The sequence below is a fragment of the Mesoplodon mirus genome (assembly GCF_964341445.2).
Source record: "Mesoplodon mirus genome assembly, chromosome: X".
NCBI classification, from domain to species: Eukaryota; Metazoa; Chordata; class Mammalia; order Artiodactyla; family Ziphiidae; genus Mesoplodon; species Mesoplodon mirus.
Genome location: NC_138981.1, coordinates 92847210 through 92866964, shown reverse-complemented (window position 1 = coordinate 92866964; position 19755 = coordinate 92847210). Strand labels below are relative to the sequence as shown.

General features: G+C 51.9%; 2 protein-coding genes across 5 annotated transcripts in view; one reads left to right on the top strand and one right to left on the bottom strand.

The window, feature by feature from the left end:
* TSC22D3 (TSC22 domain family member 3) overlaps positions 1–19275 on the top strand; it is a 58751-nt gene extending 39476 nt beyond the window's left edge. For 2 of the 4 annotated variants that reach the window (XM_082610083.1, XM_082610081.1), the window contains exons 3-4: positions 16488–16539; positions 17692–19275. In XM_082610083.1, the coding sequence (XP_082466209.1) occupies positions 16488–16539; positions 17692–17922 (283 nt within the window). In that variant the 3' untranslated portion in view covers positions 17923–19275. Of the gene's footprint in view, positions 1–15374; positions 15758–16030; positions 16122–16487; positions 16540–17691 lie in introns of those variants that run through there. The other 2 variants (XM_082610082.1, XM_082610084.1) reach the window with 2 other exon arrangements.
* Positions 5119–14729, bottom strand: LOC309796972 (COP9 signalosome complex subunit 9-like; the record flags this gene model as incomplete). The annotated part of the gene is made up of 2 exons (XM_082610356.1): positions 5119–5319; positions 14703–14729. 2 exons carry the CDS (start codon positions 14727–14729, stop codon positions 5140–5142), a joined length of 207 nt encoding a protein of 68 aa, XP_082466482.1. The 3' UTR covers positions 5119–5139.
* Positions 19276–19755: the final 480 nt, after the last annotated feature.

The window sequence follows — 19755 nt, the reverse complement described above, 5'->3', positions numbered from 1 at the left end:
TAATGGCAGAGATGGGACCAGAACTTTGATCTCCCAAATCCCAGGGCAGCAAAAGACAGAATTGGTCTAACGAGCATCCAGAGTATGGAGGTAACCACCTCCACAGCGTTATATCAGGAATTCTGGGAAAGACCCCTGCCCTGTAAATCTCTCTCTCTCCACTCACTAATACCTGAAATTTCACTCTTAAAGATTCATTCTCCTGGATTGAAACTGTGGCTCCTGTTGAAACGTGAAAGGGTGCTAGAGGAAAGAGTGGGGACACGCGAGAAAATCTCAGCGCCTTAGAATTTTGTCTGGGAGTATTCCTAGGAGAGTGCCCTGGCCACGGAGTGGGGTGGGGGTAGGGAGGGCAGGGGGGCAGGCCAGGAGGGGACGGGAGGGGAGGGGAGGGGAGGGAGGCAGCCTTTTGCGTAAGAAGGTGAGGAGTTGCGTCAGAGTCTGAATGCGGGCGATGCTGAGAAGGGGGCGGGCAAGTCTGCTTCCAGAGGTCTAATGGGTGACTGCACCGGAGTCTTGGAGGGAGGTTGGGGGAGGACTTCACATCTCAGTGGGGGAGGGGGAGGGGACAGCCAAGGCATCAGCTGGACAGGGAAGCAGGTTGGCGTAAGAAGCTGGAATTGTGGACGGCTGAGTGGGGGAGGGGAGCTATTCAGGGAGCTGGCCTGGAGCCAGGGGCCAGTCCCAAGGGGGTGAGCAGAGGCTTGAGAGCTCTGGGCCCCATTCCAGCTCCTGACCTTGAGTCACCATGCAACTCGGCACTTTTCCTACCTCAGCCCAGACACCCATCAAGTCTCTCTTATCTCAGCTTCCCGTTTTACAGAAAACTGTGTAAAAGTTACTCTCCTAACTCCTCCTGACTGGACCTTCCCTTCCTACATTCCTTACCACCCCCCACCCCATCCAGCATCCTGCAAGCCTCCTGGGCCTCCCAGAAGCTCTTGCCTACTGGCTTCGGTCCCAGAGCCTGCCCCCTCTGCAGTGCAGGCTGCCCCTGTACCTTCTGGTCCTGAGGGCAAGGGCCTGAAGGCCTCACCCAGCCTTTGGCCTGGGCCTCTCCACTCAGAGGCACAGCTGTAAAGAGCTGCATCTGAGGACATCAAGGCTGTGACTGTTGGAACTGGCAGCAACCTTAGAAGTCACTTTTGCCATTCCTTCCTTCCTTCCTTCATTCAATTATTCCATTCGTTGAGGACTTACTATGTGCCATACACTGTTATAGGCCCTTGGTATACGGCTTCATGGAGCTCCCAGTCTAAATGGGGGTATCATTCATCAAATAAGCACCCAAATAACTATAAATTTGCAGCCTTGATCCTCTCATTTTACATTTAGGGGAAACTGGGACTCACAGTGGTTATGAGACTTTTCCAAGGTTGTTCCGGTAGCCAGAGGCAAAACCAGGCCAGACTCCTGTCTCCTATTATCCCAGTGCCCTGTCCACCATGCTCTGGAAACAATACAGCATGAGTGTAAGGGTGGAGCGTTTATCCCTCCATGCAGACCCAGACTTGACCTATAGTCAGAGGAGCACATGGTCTACTTGGCAAGATTTGAAGGTCACTGACGAGCAGTCTCCCCCCGCCCCCACTGTTGCCCCCACCCAGCTTGTTCTCTGCCCACCTCCACACTCCCCGCTCATGCTTAAAATTGTACCACTGACTGAAATCTAAGGGTTAGAGCCCCATGATCTGGGGAAAACCTGTTAAGCTACTACCTACCACTTACACAAACACATCTCCCCAATTTGTCCTTTAGGATGGGCTGGGTACTTATGATTTGGGGGAGGGAGACTAAGAGTCCCCCTTAAAGGGGGCATTGCTAGGGAAGACGGGCAGCTGCAAACAGTAGTGAGGGGCCCCATGGAACCCTAGGCAGCAGGAGGGCACAGGTCACCTGCAGGGACAGTCAGGAGGAAGGTACCTGAAAAGGAAGCAGGAAGGTTCTGAAGACACACTCCTACTTCACAGTTTAGCCTGGGGGCCAGCCCTGCACCAACATTGTGATCGGTGACATTTTTTTTTTCAAAATACGTGTTTACATTTGGTCTTTCCTTATACTGGATTATACTGAGTCTTTTGTCCCTACCCCAGCCTGGTGTTGAGTAGTTTGTACTTATTTGCAATTAGGAGGGGCCTTCCCTGTGTCTGGTCAAGCAGTTGCTCTTATACAGTCTGCCAGGCCTGAAATGAAATGCAGATCCATCCCATCCTGGCATGCTAGGGGGGCCCCCCTTATGGGAATCCTTTAGTCAGTGGAAAGAACCAGCCCCCACCTGGGGGGCTTCCCCACCCTAACCCTGATAAAGGCCTGTTAATCATTCCCCTGCAAACTGTGATGAAGGGGGTTCAGCACGAATGGACATTCATGCCAAGAATGCAGCCCTGCCTAGAAATCTCAAGACAAAGCTAAATGCCCAGATCGAGACAGCCTGGAGCTTTAGAATCACACCCCAGAGGTTCACATCTCTCCTCTGCCACTACGAGCTAGGTAACCCTAGGCAAGTCACTTAACCTGTCTGAGCCTCAGTTTCCTCATCCACAAAATGTGCATAATGATAATACGATACCCAATTCCTACTATCAGTTATCCATAACTCTTGACAACGTTCAAAAGGCTAATGGATATACTCTTAGCACAGTGCCTGCTAAGTAATCAGTACATGGGAGCTACTGAAGTTATTATTTGGACCAGATGTGGCTTTGAGATCTCTCAGTGATAGGTCAAGACCTAACAGCGGTGCATCCCTGCCTTCTTGTTGAATTAAGGTTTTCATATGTCAGGTTTGCTTAAAGCAAGGTCTACCTGCAGGGCATTCCCTGAGCTGGTGATTCATGGGTGGGATGCATTCCACCCACCTATTTTAAGCCGTTCTACATTTTCTTCCCCTTGACATGGACGTGTTTACACAGAGGAGGACAGTCCCAGTCAAAACAAGATGAAAATACACTGCTGGCTGGGAGCCCCAGGCTAACTGGTTTCAGGTCCTCTCTCAGCTGTCAGCACCTCACAACAGAGCCACGGGGGTGGGAGAACCTGACCAGCCCTACTCCCCTGCCTCCCTCCATCGGCCCAGCTCTGCCTGGTATCAAGCAGTTGGCCATCACCTGGTCAAGCTAGAGTGGGGTTCTGGGGCTGAGGTTTTGCCAGTTTTACAAGGGCAAGAAGGAGGGGTGCTGGGGGGCAAGGGCTGCCCTGGCCAGCTCTGGTGCGAGTATTGTGTCTGCCGCCAGGGTCGCCTGCTACACAGGCAGAGAAGGCAACTGCCAACAGAGAGTGGTGGAAAATGGCCAAAGAAAGCTCCCCCCAGCAACCTGACCTCCTGCCTGGCATTTCCCCCACTGGACTCATTCCTTTGGGTCAGCAGGAGGCTCTTGGTAAAAAGAAATTACCATGGGGAAGGAGAACCCATCAACCCCTTATCAGTCACAGAGCCTTCAATTTCTCACCTATGCCAACTTAGCAGTGAATCAGTAGGACTTGAGGAGGAGATTTCCAGGGAGGATGCTTTGATGAGCATGCAAACAAGATCCTTGGGACGGGAAAGCACTGAAGATAGATACCCCCAGTCGGGCTTGGACATATATAGATTACTGCTCCTTGCGGCCTCTTCAGAACAGTTTGCTTGTGTTTACCAAGAAGAGCAGGAGAAAACAATCTCCTCTGTCATAAACTCTGCTACTCAAAGCTGCCCACTCAGGGAGTTTGGTTTCTTTACAGAGTCCAGGAATATTTGGGCACATTTTCCTGTCCCTGAAAGCCTAAGGCCACCAGTTAGCCAGGACCCATTGTATGGCCCACCCCAGGCAGTATCCCCCTAGTCTATATACTTAGTCAGCCTGGGTCACTCCTCACAGAAGCCCCCCAACTATTCGGACCACAGTGAGCAGGTCATCATGTTCCTTCCCAGAGAAAAACTAAATAGTTCCCCTTCTGAGAAGGACCTCTCATTTTAACAGGGATCCTCAAGAATTCGAACCCAAGGATGACATTAATGGTGAGAATTTCCTTTATGTTGGCAGTCATCAGGGTATTTTTAGTCAGGATGGATTTTTTATCTGCAACCGCCCCCCCCTCCACCGCATCGTTCCAGTTATATGGCTGTCACTTGCTCAGAATCAGGCTTGCTAGCCTGAAATCCCTCTTTGATGTTACTGCCAGCTGAGACTTGGCTGACCTCCTCCTGGGCTTCATCACCCTCTACTGCTCCCTGTGGGTGCCCTGTTCCCAACTGACCCAGCCCCTCCAGCTAAAGGTGGAAACTGACCAAAGTCCCAGCATTAGTGCAGAACCAGGAGCACACACACGGGTGAATTATCCCTTTTATTGAAGAGGTCGGGCCTTGGTTCCAGGTCATTAGTGGCCACTTACTCAATTAAATTGTGTTTGGGTTGGGTTTTCCAAGTATGTTTGATTTTCACCAGTCTTCCGTGATTTTAACTGCAGAGTTGCTCTCGTACAATGATTGTCCCCAAATTAACATGTTAACAGGAGGCAAATTCATGAATTTGCCTATAGTTCTTCCCTGTGGAGGCCATTAGCCAAGTTCTAATACTTATCTAAACCTTCTCTTTAATTATTAAGCACCTGTTTATGGCACTGAGACTGTGGGCCAGGCACTAGTCCAGACTCTGGGGGTACCGTGATGAATAAGATAAGCCCCTGCCCTCGAAGAGCTTGTATTCTAGTCTAGAAAGCCAGTCACTGCTCACTTGAGACCATTTGCACTGTCCACTTCCAGTGGTCATGATCTTATCTCGCTGTGCCTTCAGTCCTGCTTGAAAGACTAGGGGTCCTGCTGATTACTGACTGTGCCATTGGAGAAGCTCTCAAGGCCAAAACTTTATGCAAGTTACAAGTCCTCTGTGAGGAAAGGATTGCTAAGACCTTCAAGACGCAAAATTTATTTTTTTAATAACATCACTTTTTAAAATTGAAGTTAAGGACAAAAGCTGGTCACATTCAGAGATTAACAGGCCTCATCCAGATGGTTAAAACCATCTTCTCTTTCTTGGTTAACCATCTCCTGATTTCAAGTGATTTCCACAAGTTCTCTGGAACCATCTGAAATTGTTCTTTGAGGAGATCTGCCACACCACCGCGTGGCAAAGCTTGAGCAAACGCACCGCCGGACACACCTCACTGGATATCATCATCATCAAAGAGATTTTCAAAATCATTTAAAAAGTCTGCATGAACTGCCTTTTCATTGGCTGCCAAGTCCATCAGGAGCCCTGTGCTGCCTCCTGCCTCATCCAGATCCACGTAGGGCCCGGCACCCTCGGGAAACATCTCGTCCACCGCCTGCTTCACCTCCGCCTGTCAAGACACTAAATTTTGAATGTTGATTCCATCTGAACATCAGTCTCTCAAACTATGCCCCTCCCCACAGGCAGTATCCATAAGTTGTGAAATCATGGAAACAACAAACTGGAACTGGACAGGAAGTTAGAAATGCTGGACTTTGAAACAGCATTGATAGGACTGCTCATTTGGTGAGCCATTTTGCCAACAGCATTTGAGGACCAAGGCCCTTACTCATCATGGCACATATCACATTCACGTGGCCCTTTTTACTACCTGAAGAACTCAGCTATGCCGCCTACAGGATATCCACCATGTCTGGAAACATAGGCACATATATATATATATATACATTGTTGTCAAGGACATCATCAGTGTGCAAAAACGATGCAATATTATCTCCATTTCCAGACTTTGGGGAGTCCATAAACATATACACCTTGTGTGTTGTTTATGTGGGGCAGGGGGGCATCATTCCCATTTCATGAACGAGGGGCTAGCAGCATAGGGGGTTTAGAAGCCTTCTAAGCAGTTCTGGGGGCCCGGTGGTAAGGTAGAAAAGGAACGCTGGCCTTCTGACGTATTTTCTTCCCACTTGACCTAGTTCATTTAGAATGGGTGCCAGAGCTGCGTTTCTCAGGGAGCACCTACCCTGGCATACGCACTAGGAGAGTCCCTCTCAATTCTTCTTGTCATTACTCTCTGTCTGAGGACTCAGCTCCATGGGCCAAGGCCATTATTGCAGCAGCCTATTGTTAGAGAGGAGTCACCTGGTGACAAGACAGATGCCTCTGGATTGTCTCCCAACTGTGTTCAGGCCCCACTACCCCCAGATGTCCAAGGAGTGTCTGTGAAACTCCCTTTTCTCAACTGCTGAGCTAGTAACTGACTATACTTGGCCTTTCCTCAGTTTCCATGTTTACTTTAGCTCTTCTGCAACTCTGTCAACAAACGCCACAGTATTATTAGTTTTTGCAAATAACAGGATGTCAGAACTGTTGACCAGGATTTGTTACTTTGCTGTTAGGGCTCTATCTTAGGACACAGGGGCCAGTGTTCCTCTTATTTTTTAAGGTGTATTATGAGCTTTGGCAGGAAGCCTTTCCCAGGCAGGCCCACCGAGCTCTGCTCAGTCTATAGGCCCTTAAGGCTGCTCGCTGCCAAGGCTCCACCCACCAAGACCTGGGCGCTCTGTCTTTGCTCGGTGGTACAAAGACATCTGTAAGTAGATTTTTCAAATAATCAATGCGAATACTTTGACTTTTCCGTTTTTGTGCCTTAACCCTTACAGTCTTGCAGTGGCCTTTGAAGGAAGTCTGTACTTGCTAAGGCAGGTTCGGGGCTTAACATTCATGTGGAGAAGAGCGAGGGGGGGGTATTTTAGGCTGGCACTAAGAATTTCCAGGCTTTTGACCCAAAGTATCTTTCTCTTCCAATCCCACCCCCAACACTGCCTGTCTCAAGGGGCAAGAAAAGAGGTTAAAAGGGTCACTCTGTTGCTGACAGGCAACCAGGAAGTCCAGGCCTTGGGGGAAACATAGCCTTTGTTTATTTAAGCCCCAAACCTAGCAGGCAGTGTAAATTAAACATAAAAGTAAAGTAAAATACCGAAACACAGGCCGGATGCGTACCACAGAGAGAAGTGAATTCCCTTGGGAGAGTGGAGTCAGTGAGCCGCGGAGGCGCCCTCCTTGCCCCGGAGGCGCTTGCAAGCCATGGGATGGGACGAGGACGGTAGGGGCAGGGGAGTGCAAGGCTTGGCTCAGGGACGGGATGGGCACGTTTGCAGAGATCCTGGCAAGTCTTTGTAGTCAGCCCCGGCAAGCTTCTGAGGGGGGAATGAGTCACAGCCCTCCAGCCAACCTCGGAATGGATCCACGTTTGACCAGGCAGGGACAGCCACAGGGCTGGAGGAGAGCTGGCTTCTGTTGAAGGCGGGTAGGGCAGGTTAACTGACCAGACTGTGCTGTTGGAGAAAAATCAGCCCCTCCCTCTCTCCCGGGTTCTTCTCCCTTCCCGCCCTGTGATGCCTGCCCCCCACGCCTCCAACCTCCCAGGCCAAGAGTTCCCACGGACAGCTGTGAAGTGTCTTAGAAGCAATCTGTTCCTCATAACAGAGAAGCCAAATTTGCCAAAGGCTGATTTATAAATCAGAGCAAGTTTGGGTTATCTTTCTAATAGCAGCTCTCATTCACGTTCTGATCAAGTTTTCAGGAGTGAAGAGGGAAAGAGGTAGACAAACATGACAGGGAAGGAGATGACTGAACAGATGTTAGGCTCAGAAGATGCTGAGCCCCATCATCGTGTGTCATACAGAGTGGGTCATGGTGGCCGTGGCGCTTTGGGAAGTCTTCGGGTAGATCCTGTCTTGGCTCTCACCTGTAGGCCAGTGGTTCCCAAAAGCAGTTCCATGGACTGGGGCCAGAAGAGCTGCATCCACGTCTCTTGAAAGTACCCTTCTCAAGCCACCGATGTATTCCACTAGATTTTCTAGGGCTGGAGCACAGGACATCCATACTCTCGTCACCTGGACCCATGTCTTTCCCTCCGCAGCCCACCAGCAAGGTGTACCTGCTGTGTGTTTAGTCATCTTCTCATGCTGATCCGCCACTTACTACTGTGTTGAAAGTCATACAGAAATTTAGTTTATCCCTATTTAAGTATTTGTAGCTGATAGTGGCAGAATGGGGTACTTTCCCAGGGCTTTTGCACTGGAAGAAAAAACTTTCCTAATTCCTCAAAGTGTAAAGAATTCCATTATAACTCAAAGGTATGACTCCGAGGGTGACGTTTGTAGGCACTGCAGTAGTCCAGTCAGGCAAACAGCTTGGACTGAGAGGAATTTTTCTCAGTGCCGTTCAAATCACACTTCTCAGGTCGTCAGCCACATGTGACATCTATGCCAGGACTGGCTCTCTTTAGAAGTGTCCTCGTGAGGAGCCTATGGGGATCATTTCCTAGGCATTCACATGATCGATTGTACACAGATGGTGCTTGTTTTTCTTTCTCGTTCATTTGAATGCGTGATTGACGTCTTTGAAAACTGTGGACCTGGCAGCACCAGCACTTCCTGTGCCCGGTGTACAGTGTGAAGCTTCACGCTAGTTCTCCCATGCCCACCTGACTTCCACTCCAAGCTTCCCCCAAGAGCCTGTCACCTATGACCCTTGCACAGCACACAGCCAGCTCTGGATGTCAGAGAGAGCAGAGGCCACGGCTTCTGACACTCTGACTGGATCTACAGTGTCCTGCCTTGCCACTTTGCCATGTCCTATTGCTTTGCTACCCCTTTGGGGGTCATGAAGCTGGCATCAGGTGAGAGAGAGAGACAGAGATGGAATGATGCCCTCTGCGTGCCTAGCTCTGTGAATTAGACTTTGTCAAAGGCTGAACGGGTGTTTGCATAAACGTGTGTGTGTGTGTGTGTGTGTGTGTGCGCTTGTGTGCTGCCCTTTCTTCCTGATAAGGTGTGTGTATTCCTTGTCAGCAATTCTCAAACCAGGCAGGAGGCCTTCCTTAACCCCTCCCCGCATGCCTTTGAGCTGCCTGGCTCTGTTCCCATGGCTGGGGCTGGGTGGGGGGCCCCCAGGGAGAAGCTTGCCTTGTTTCTCTCCTTTCTTTCTCTTCTCGGACTAGTGTGTCCCCTGCCCCTTCCTGCCACTGCCCCCCACCTCAGCTGGGCTGCCTTCTTTCCATCCAGGAAACCCAAGGGAGGGGGGAGGCGGCTGGAGAGCCAGAGGCCCTTTGCAATTACACAGCCTTCCCTCACAAGTCACAGAGTCCAACAACAGAGGATCAAGGAGCTACCTCAAGTGAGCCCACGGTGAATAGCTGCGCTGTGAGTTAAACAAGGGCCTCGGGCGTACAATGTGAGAGCCTTGGGAGGCTCATAATGCTTACCCATCCTGGCCCAGGAGCCCCCGCGCCTGAAGAGGCCGGCGTTATTACCGTCGTTTTGTTCCCCAGGGAACCTGGACCACTTCAGAGGTCACCCATTCTATAGCGGGGCCCACAGGGCAGTCAGGTGCTGCACCTTAGAGCCCCTGGCCTCTTCACAGGCCCCTTGTCTGCTGGCTCAGCGTCCCCAGCAAGATCCTCCTGGTTCTCGTCTTCCAAGCATTGCCAATAGTCCCAAGTCCTTCACATACCACTCAGAGTAACCCCGGCAACTGCCAGAAAAAAAAAAAAAAAGGCTTGGAATTTCGGCTCTTGGGACTGCTCCATAAAGCAAAAGGACTGGGAGAGGCCCTGCCAGTGTCTCCCTGGCCCGGAGAAGCTGGTGGAGGGCTGGTGCAGACAAACAAACACGGAGAGTGGCCATGTTCTTGCTGCTTCCTTTCCCAGACCCTGAGAAGGCTGTCGAGGGCCAGGATTCCCAGAAGGTAGGTCGTGATGAGGGAGTTTATTTGCCCACGTGAAGATGCTCGCTGGTCTGGGAGGGCACTATAGAACAAGGATAAGACCACGAGGAGGTTGACAGATAGAGGTGACCCCCTCCCCGTGCTAAACATAGACCCCCTCCTCAGAAGGAAGGGACTGGAAACTCAGAGACCCTTAAGGACCTGTGATTTGTTCCCCTGGTTTACAAAGGAAGGGAATCAGAGTGAGGGACCCTGACACTGTTGGCCACCATGTCAGAGGAGCCTTGGGTCCCACAGGAATTCCAAGTTTTGTGGCTGCTATGTTAATCCCCATCTAGATGGGCACGGACCAAACGACAGGGTGGAGAGAAAAAAGGCGGGCCCGATTCTGAGGACTGAAGTGATGCCCAGGGTGATGGCGGTGGTGTGGCCCTCCCAAACCCCAGGCTACCCTCCTGAGCACCCCCAAGCCCTAGGCTTTTTCCTGAAGTAAACATTTCACTGAGATCGACCTTCTCTTTTTTCAGGAATATCTGTTTCATACTTGTAGATGGGTAATGGGGATGGTGGAAAATGAGAAGAGAACTTAGAAAAATGATGGAGGTAAATTTTCCCAGCTGCAAGGCAAAAAAGAGAAGGGAGACAAGCATAAATATTGATACAAGGTTCATGAAATTTAAGATCCACTGAGCTAAATTGCATTCATTCCTGGATAACGTTGCCAGTACTTCCAGTCTTGCGGAGATGCCAGGAGAGACTGCCTACCCTTTGTTAGCCACCAAAGTTAGGGTAACAAAGGTGATTTGACAAGAGCCCCTTTTGACTTTTTTGAACGAGGTTGAGTGGAGTGGAGTGCCTTGTCCAAATGGGGTTTGGTTCTGCCTGTCAGCCCTCGTGTCACTGGGAGATTGTTTGTGAAGCTCACATTGGATCCTGTCTGGGGAGGGAGCTGAAAGGCACAATTCATTGCTCCTGCCATCATTCAGTGCCAGGGTTTGGCCCAAATCAGTTGCTAGAGCCACTTTTCCAAGACAGTGCCCCTCTCCAGCACGATTCCTCTTGGGCTCCCTGCCACCCACCACTGCCTTCTGCATCTGCGTGCGCATCCTCCTCCCTGTTTTCCTGCCCCCCAAAGTCGACGTTCTGGGCCCTGGCCATGCAGGGCAGTTCACGTGACCCACAGAGGACAAGGCACTTTGTCTGTCTCCGTCTTTCCTTCTTGCTTCCCTCCTTCTGGACTTTGGGGATTTTCCATGTGGCCAAAGTAAAGATTAAGTGGCAGCATCCTTCCTGTCTATAGTCTCCCACACTGGAGTGGAACCGAGGGGAAGAGAGAAGAGTGAAGCCAGCACAAATTAAATGATGGCATTTCAGCCTCCCTATTCCCCCAGCCTCTTCAGAAAAAGGGACAAGTCAGTGACTAGAAGTAGACAGAGCTTCAGGCAGAAGGGGGCCGCCGTGGAGGGGTAAATGGGGAGGGTCGTTTTGCAGCTGCCCTGTCAACTGTGCTAACACTCCGGTGCTCAGTATCCTTTTTGATTTCCTTGTCCAGCTCCTAACGCAGAGTTTGCTTGGTGGCTTGTCCCGCACCTCTCCCATCATGTCTTTTTCCGCTTCTCCTGCCACAACACCCTGTGTTTCGCCGGCAACATTGCGGAGCCTTGGGGGTGGAACATTCCCTGTAGAAAATAAGGAAGACTTGCCTATAAAGAGTTTCCTTTGGGCTGTGTGGTACACAATGCTTCAAGTGTGACAAAAAGGGAAGTGAGATGTTCCCCCTCCTCGCCGCCCCCTACCTACCGCACCCACCCTGAGTCTGCCTCCCACCCCTCGGCAGCGTGCTGAGATCCTGCCCACAGGTTCCAAGGCCCAGACTGCCCAGTGTCCGCCTTCCTGCACCGTGGGAACCCGAAATAGGAAGGGCTGTTGTCCTAGAGAGTCTGGCTTTTGAAGTGGAACAGAACGGTGACAATGTTGAGACACTTCTTCCACTTCAAAGGGAACAAGTTGGCTTCCAGGGCCCCCTGAAATGGCGGGAGTTGACCCCATCCTCCTCATGCCACCCTCCACCTAGAAGGTCACCCTGAGAGAGGGAGGGTCAGCTGTGTCTGTTTAATCACAGAATCCCATAGCTGTAGGCCTAGAACCGAGAGCCAGCAAAGGACCTGGCTCATCAGCTGGGCGCTGTGACTGCGGTGGCTCTGGGTCCAGCCTACCATGTAACTCACAGGATGGAAGAAGGGAAATTTGGAAACACACATGTTGGAGTTGCTATGCTGTTGAATCCTTAGGCCACTGTTTCCTGCCTGGGGCCCACCTCCAGAGACACAAGGACGCTGAGAGCCTCATGGATCAGCACTTTAGGCAGAAAAGTTAGATCAGATCGCAGATACCCTATACAGCACAAGCTTCCACTCACTGCAACATTTGGCTCAGCTATTCTGGGCAGAGGAATTTTCCGGTGTGCCGAGGGTTACACAGAAAGCCTTTTGGGTTCCTGCAACTTCTCCCTCTTCCCCTCCTATCTGCCCCTGTCTCCCCTACCCCTGCTGTTTGAAAATCTTTCTACAGGGACATTTAGGTTGGTGGTCTTCCTTTAGCAAAGCCTGTGATCCAGGGATCCAGCCATTATTTGCGAACTGAGAATCATAAGGCCTCAGGGTGAGCTCTTCTCACTATTGGTGAACTAGAGGTGCAGAGGGGACGAGAGATTGGCTGAGTGTGGGCTGAACCTGGGACATCCTTTCAAAGTTGTTTTTCTGCAACGAAATCCCTGTTATGAGCTTGTTTTCTTGTTGGCTTCATTCTCCTAAAAGCTGAGCACAGCAGGAATGGGGGGGGAGAAAAAGTTAATTAAGGGCGCGCCAGTTACAAACTGGAGATTGACTGGACTGTGATTATTATTACGAGACTCCATACCTAATTTGGGACGCCGTGTAGTCCATTCTGGGAGCCACCTGGCTGGATTCATAGTTCCTATTTCCTAGGCAGAGAGGGCTTTCTTTGAGGACTGCATGGCTGCCTTCTGAAATAATGCAGATGAGCAAAGTCCTGTTATGAAGCTCATTTGGACACTTTGGATATTCTTCCGGTCCCCCATGCTGCTGGAGCCCTAGGAGTACTTCCCCTGCCCCCCACCTTTTCTTCCTCTGCACCACTTTCCTGGCACCTCCAACCCATCCCCCAACTGCCTTGACTCACTCATTCAACAAACCTACTCCCTGCCCCCACTAGTAAGTGTAGTAAGAGCAAACTTGGTCTCTACGTCAGGAAGACCTGAGCTGGAGTCCCAGTTCTATAATTTATCAGCTGTGTCACCACCTTGGGCAAGGTAGCCTCTCAGACCCTCGGTTTCTTCATCTGTTCAATGATGGTGACAGCGCCTACACCACAGGGTTTGTGACTCAGCCAACACAGCGCCTGGCCCATAGCCGTTGCTCAGTTAATGGTAGCTGTTACTGTCAGTGGGTCTCAAACCGAGCTTATTCCTAATTGAAGTATAATTAATGTACAATTCAAACACAGCCTTACTAGCAAACTTCACCTGTTTTTTTTTTTCCCTCCCCAAACTACCTGGATTTCTATGCCTCCGTCTCCATATAAGGGAGTCCCCATTGAAGGAGCTGGTTTTTCTTCTGTCCTATGCCCTGTTTTCCTGGTGGTGTTTTTTCCCTGCCGACCCGGCTTATTTATCTCTCTTTTTTTCTTTTCATCATCTCCCTTGGAATCTTGGGGTAGGTAGCAATAGTGAGTTGAGGAAAGATTTACAAGCCAATGAAAGGTCAACTCAGACTCTTCCTGGACCAAGAAAGCTCTATGTGACACAGAGGGCAGATTAATATATCAGGGAATTCCAGTATCAGTTAAGCTCCGGATTTAAGAAGGTTTGTTTTTTTTTATTTTTGCTCAGATAATGTTCTTGATGACCTATAAATGTGGTCTGCACTTTGTTCTGTCTACCACACACAGCTTAGCGTGAACACCTTGTTCAGGGAGTTTGTGACCTGAAGATAACATGATATCCTGAGATTGGGATTGTCTCCCAGCTAAACTGGGGTGAAGGAAATCGCCATCCTGGGCTAGTGCAGTAGGTTTGCTTGGGTAGATCTCTTTGTCGGTCCTTTGCAAACAGAATGGCCCTTGTGCACGTATTACCACCAGTGGGATCCAATGGGAGCTCCACATCATAGTGAAAAATGTTGGCTGTTCGGTGGCATGACTGCACGGGCAGCCTGAAGAAAACTAAGGCCTTCAGACTGGGCTTAAAAGGGGCCTTGGCCAGGGTGTCTGTGCCAGGTACCTGGTTAGGTGAAATATCCTGAAGCAAATAATAATTACCTTTTTTTGCTGATAAGAGGCCCCAGTACTTTTCCAATAGCTTGATTGCACTAGGGTATTTCTTTGGACCATAGCCTGAATCACCGACTGATTCATGGGTACTGGCCCTAACTTCATCCAGACTATTGTATGTGTGGTGAAACCCAATGTTCTCCTAATGGCCCTGAGTTGGTGTAAATAATACTCCCAGTTGCATCACCTGTCCCTTGTTTGGTCTAGGTTGCTCCATCTGGCTGCAATTCTGCTTCTGACCACCAGGTGGCCTCACTTAGGAAAGAGCAGGATAAAAGGACCTCAAGCCTCTGATGGCTTTTTTTTTTTTTTTAAGCTTGACGCTTAAAAGAATGAAAATATATTTTGATGGAAACATGTGTAACTCTTAGTAGGCAACAATCACCTCATTTTCCCTGTGACTTGGAATCTGTTTGTTTGTGAAGTACCCTGTAACCCCGTGTGTGGCTGGACCCATCACAGGGCGGGTGTTCTCCTGGGATGGTTTATATTTAGCCTTGGTTTGTAGTTTTGCTGTCATTTGCTGTTCATAGGACAGTAACAATATCTTGTTTTTAAAAATAGGAACATGAGATCCTGGATGATGTTGAATAGGGTGTTGAGACCAAAGAGAAAAGGGCTGGCATCTTGCGGTCACTGCAGTGCCCACTCCCCTACTGTCTCCTCCCCACCTCCTCTGTCACCCACCTGGCCCCCAGCTGCCCCCTTGTACATGTTCCCCCACTCATCTGAGTTCCTGGACACTCACGCTGTCCTCCATACATGCACGCTGGCATGTACAGATTAGCTAGTCCGTACATGCCACAGATCTGTGCATGTGTCAGTACATGGACAGGTACATCTGTAGGAGGAGGTGAGTGGATAGATGCTGGGGATGGGGGCAAGCCAGTGGGCAAGCTGGCTGGGTGAGGGGACATGCAACTGACAAAGTCTGTGTGCAGGAGAGAGGCTGAGGAGGCAGGCGCCAGGAAGGAATGAGGGTCCTGATGGTGAGGGCTGGTGTCCAGGGAGGGCGGCCTGTGATAGCACTGCAAAGACACGGGAGGTATGCTGGCTGACATCCGAAGAAGAGCTTTTAAAACCAGCGCTGCCCTCTACTGAACGCTTCCTACCTCCTGTAATGGCATTTGTACTTCTCATTTCTCTAAGAAATCAGCTCCATTTGGTTTTTACCAATCTCCAGAGCCCTCTTTAGAGATGCCAGTTGGCACAAGAAAGTGCTGAACTGTTTACAGTCCCAGACTAAGGTTCGGGGAGGGGATGTGGTTTAACTGAGCCACAAAGCCCGGTACAGGGCTCATTTGCATGCCGCTGACGCCATGTGACGCAGCCGGCTCCTCCTATATAAAGAAGAAGGAGCCGAAATATCTCCGAGTCTGGGTTGGACTGGCGGCCGTGGGGTTTGTGGCACACCAGGTGACACCCCTCGAGTCACTTCCCTTCAACTCTGGAACGCCCGCCCGGCTTTGGGTTCGCTCGGCAGCCTTCGCCCCCCTCCTAGCCCCAGGGCCCAACGCGCAGAGCCCAGCCCCGTCCAGCGCACCAGCAGCCGGCGGCCGCCCAGCCCGCCCAGCTCAGCCCAGCCCGCAGCCCGGCCAGAGCTCCCCGGCAGCCCGAGCCATGAATACCGAAATGTATCAGACCCCCATGGAGGTGGCGGTCTACCAGCTGCACAATTTCAACATCTCTTTCTTCTCTTCCCTGCTTGGAGGGGATGTGGTTTCCGTTAAGCTGGATAACAGGTAACCCCTGGCCACAGCTCCCGAGCCCGGGCGCCGGCGGGGGCTGGGCTGAGAGCGGGATCTCCGAGAGAGCCGTGCGCCGCTGGTCCCCGTTCCCCGCGGTGCAGCATCCTGGGAAGGGGCGGGGGTAGGGGACGCAGGGAAGGCGGGGGGTCACCGCCGCGCTTGGATCCGCCGTCGGAGCGTCCCTGTGGCCGCTGCGCCATAAGAACGAGCTGCTGCAGCCGGGGGCGGAGGCAGAGGGGGCAGTGGGCCTGGGCTGGGCTGGGCTGGGCAGGGGGGCTGGCCGCGCGCCGTGCGCCGCTGGGGAGTAGGCCGGAAGCTGCCGAGCCGAGGAGGAATTCCTAGCTAGCTTCGGAGCTCGGTAGGTTTGCCCGGGACCTTCTGGGCTGGCGCCGGAATGGGCTGGCGGCAGGGGACTCCCTGGGCCGCGCGCCCCCATTGTTTGCATGTCGCCGAGCAGGCCTCGCTGGCCCGTGCGCCCCCGGACCCGCGCGCTGCTCCACGCGGAGCTCTGGGCGGCGGCAGCGCGGAGCTGGTCTGGGTGGGGAGGTGCAGCTTCCTGCAGGGGCCAGAGAGGGACCTAGGGACAAAGTGCCCGGAACTTCGGGCCAGCGAGGCGATAGAGAGGAAGAGCTGGGGCAGATGGAGGACTTTGTGGCCACCGCTGCCAGGTACTCAGACTGGAACCAAGTGGGTAACGCGGTCGCTTTCCTTTTTGTCTTGGCAGTGCCTCCGGAGCCAGCGTGGTGGCCCTAGACAACAAGATCGAGCAGGCCATGGTGAGTGGCATCACTGCGTCATTCCCATCCCCACACCTGGCTACTGCTTATGTAACTCAGGGTGGCAGTGAGCGGGTGGGTGCAAAAGCCAAGAGCCTGAGGAAGCTGACAGCCTGCCTCCTGTCCCCTTGGAGGCCTTAAGTAGAGTCCCATCAGAGTGGCACCTTTTGGGGTATTTCCAGTCCACCCTTGCTGGACCCCCTCCTTTCCTCCTCCTTCTCCCATCCCAGGGCTTTGCAGCAGCCTCTGGCTCCCTCCTGGGCCCGTGGCAGGGCAGGGAGCTCAGACCCTTGGATTTGTCTGCATCCCACAGTTGGCAGGGGCCAGAGCTCGTTGGATGCCACCGCACTGCAGTGCCGCTGCAGAGCCTGGGCTGGGGTCAGGAGTTGGGAGGAAACAGGAAGCAAAGCACCCCACCCCTTCTCCCTCCTTCACCAGGTAGAGGTCGTACTCCACCAAGCAGCCAAAATAGCTGCAGGGGATTGGGGCCTCCAGCAGTTTTAGCAAACACTTTACTGTGCCCCGGAGCCTAATGACACAGCTCCCCGCCCCCAGTGCAGTCATCTGAATTCAGAGAGGATGAAGCCATCCGGGTACCTTCCCCCAGGGCCAGTGTCCTTTCGGGCCAGGCTGCAGGACAGCTGCAGCTCAGTATGCTGGGTCTTGTGGACAGGAGGAGACTCCAGAAGAGCCCATTATATTCTCCTGGTGGAGATGGGTAAAGCAGACCAACAGTACGGGGTGCATTGCAGGTGTTCCCTGGGATCTGGGCCAGCCGCGGGACCTTATATGGAAATGGGGATATAGCATACCACCGCCAACCAGCAGAAGTCTCACCCAACAGTCTCCCAGGAGGCCAGCTTTGAAAGTCATCAGAAACTTACAGGGGGGAATTCCTATGTAGTTCAAAGCTGGGCTCCCAACTCAGGTGTGGCCCCGATCACGCAGCTCTCCTGAGCGAGGGTTTAGGTGCTTCGGAGAAAGGGGCAGGAGGACCAGCGCTGCGGGGCCAGCGTGCTGAGGGGCTGCTGAGGGAAGGCTGGAGGTTGGCAGCATGAGGGACAGCGCAGGCGCCCCAACGGCCAGGAGAAGGTGCCGCAGAGGGGCGGCCGCGGCTAACGGATAGCTTTGTCGTGATCTCCTCCGGGACAGGATCTGGTGAAGAATCATCTGATGTATGCTGTGAGAGAGGAGGTGGAGATCCTGAAGGAGCAGATCCGGCAGCTGGTGGAGAAGAACTCCCAGCTGGAGCATGAGAACACTCTCTTGAAGACCTTGGCAAGCCCAGAGCAGCTGGAGAAGTTCCAGTCCCGTCTGAGCCCCGAGGAGCCAGCTCCCGAAACCCCAGAAGCACCCGAGGCCCCCGGTGGTTCTGCGGTGTAAGTGGCTCTGTCCTCAGGGTGGGCAGAGCCACTAAACTTGTTCTACCTAGTTCTTTCCAGTTTGTTTTTGGCTCCCCAAGCGTCATCTCACGTGGAGAACTTTACACCTAGCATAGCTGGTGCCAAGAGATGTCCCAAGGACATGGCCACCTGGGTCCACTCCAGTGACAGACCCCTGACAAAGAGCAGGTCCCTGAAAGCTGAGTTGCATGGGGCCTCGTCACCCCAAGCCAGCGAGCTTCTAAAGCCACCGTGCCCTGGGGGCTCCCAGGGCCTGGGCAACTTAGCTGCAACTGGCAGAGGAGAAAGGTAGTTTGAGACAGGCCGCCAGTTTGCTCCAGAAAGTCTAAGGGGTCTGTTTTTTCATTTCCGTGGACATCTTCAACAGCTTCACCTGACAATGACTGTCCTATGAAGAAGCCAGTTGTGGTTTAAGCAGAGGCAGCCTCTCTCTCCTCCCCTGCCTCACCAAGGCAGGGCCACAGTTGGGAGAGATTGAGCCAAGTCAGCCTTCTGTTGGTTAATATGGTGTAATGCATGGCTTTGTGCACAGCCCAGTGTGGGATTACGGCTTTGGGATGACCGCTTACAAAGTTCTGTTTGGTTAGTATTGGCATAGTTTTTCTATATAGCCATACGTGCGTATATATACCCATAGGGCTAGATCTGTATCTTAGTGTAGCGATGTATACATATACACATACACCTACGTGTTGAAGGGCCTAACCAGCTTTGGGAGTATTGACTGGTCCCTTATCTCTTAAGGCTAATTCTTTGACTGTGTTCATTTACCAGGTTGATCCAGTTTGTCCTTTAGGTTAAGGGCAAAGAGTAGGTTAAAACTAAAGAGTAAAGGTTAAAACTAATTAAAAGAGTAGGTGAAAACTAAAGAGTAAAGGCGGGGAGGGGGGCCACCCTCTGAATGCCTTGCTGCTGCAACCTTTGCCCCATCTGTCCCCTGAATACATGTGAGGTCCTCTTTTGAATGCCAAACCCACCATTCACTGGTGCTGACTACATAGAATGGGGTTGAGAGAAGATCAGCTGGAACTCCACATTGTCATTCGAAAACATTTTGTGTGTGTGTGTGTGGAAAACTTGCAAGTGAACAGAATGATTAGCTTGCCCGTGTCTTCTTGTGGACAAGGGATAGACAAGGGAATGGCTTTGACCCGACGGTGCCTGGGTGATGTGCTCAGGGAGCTTGTCTCTAGGGAGTTCTGTGGCGGTGAACACTTTCCACTTTCTGACACCGTATCCTGATGTTATGTCTCCAGGATTTGGAGTTTGATGTTTCAAATGTAGCTTGAAATTTCAATAAACGTTGCTCTTGTTTTTGTTTTCTAAAAATAAACCTGGTGTCTTACTGAGTTTAAAATGGAGTGGGCGGTAGGGGCCCCACAGGTGGTCAGGGGCACTGGTTTTCTGACTCGCTGTCCATTCACGGGCACCCCATGAGTATCAGGCCTGTGCTACAGCCATGATCTTGTGTAACTGTCACAACACCCCCATTGTACAGGTGAGGAGGCTGAGGCTCAGCCCGTTTAAGTGACTTGCACGAAGTCCAGCTATTATAGCGAGTTGGGACCCAATCTTCCATCCATCCCTCTGTCCTGCTCCTCCTTTCATATAACAGCTTCGGAGTGAGTGGCGAGGTGACTACTAACACAGCTTCAGCTCGAGGGGGTGATTTGGGAGGAAGGATACCCCAAGAAGGTCCAAAAGGAAAGGACAGGGGGTCCATGTGAGGGAGCATGAAGTGAGGAACTGAATAAACATGAGTGGGCCCCTTCCCTCTTTTGAAACATCATCCGGATTACTTGGTGCATTCTCT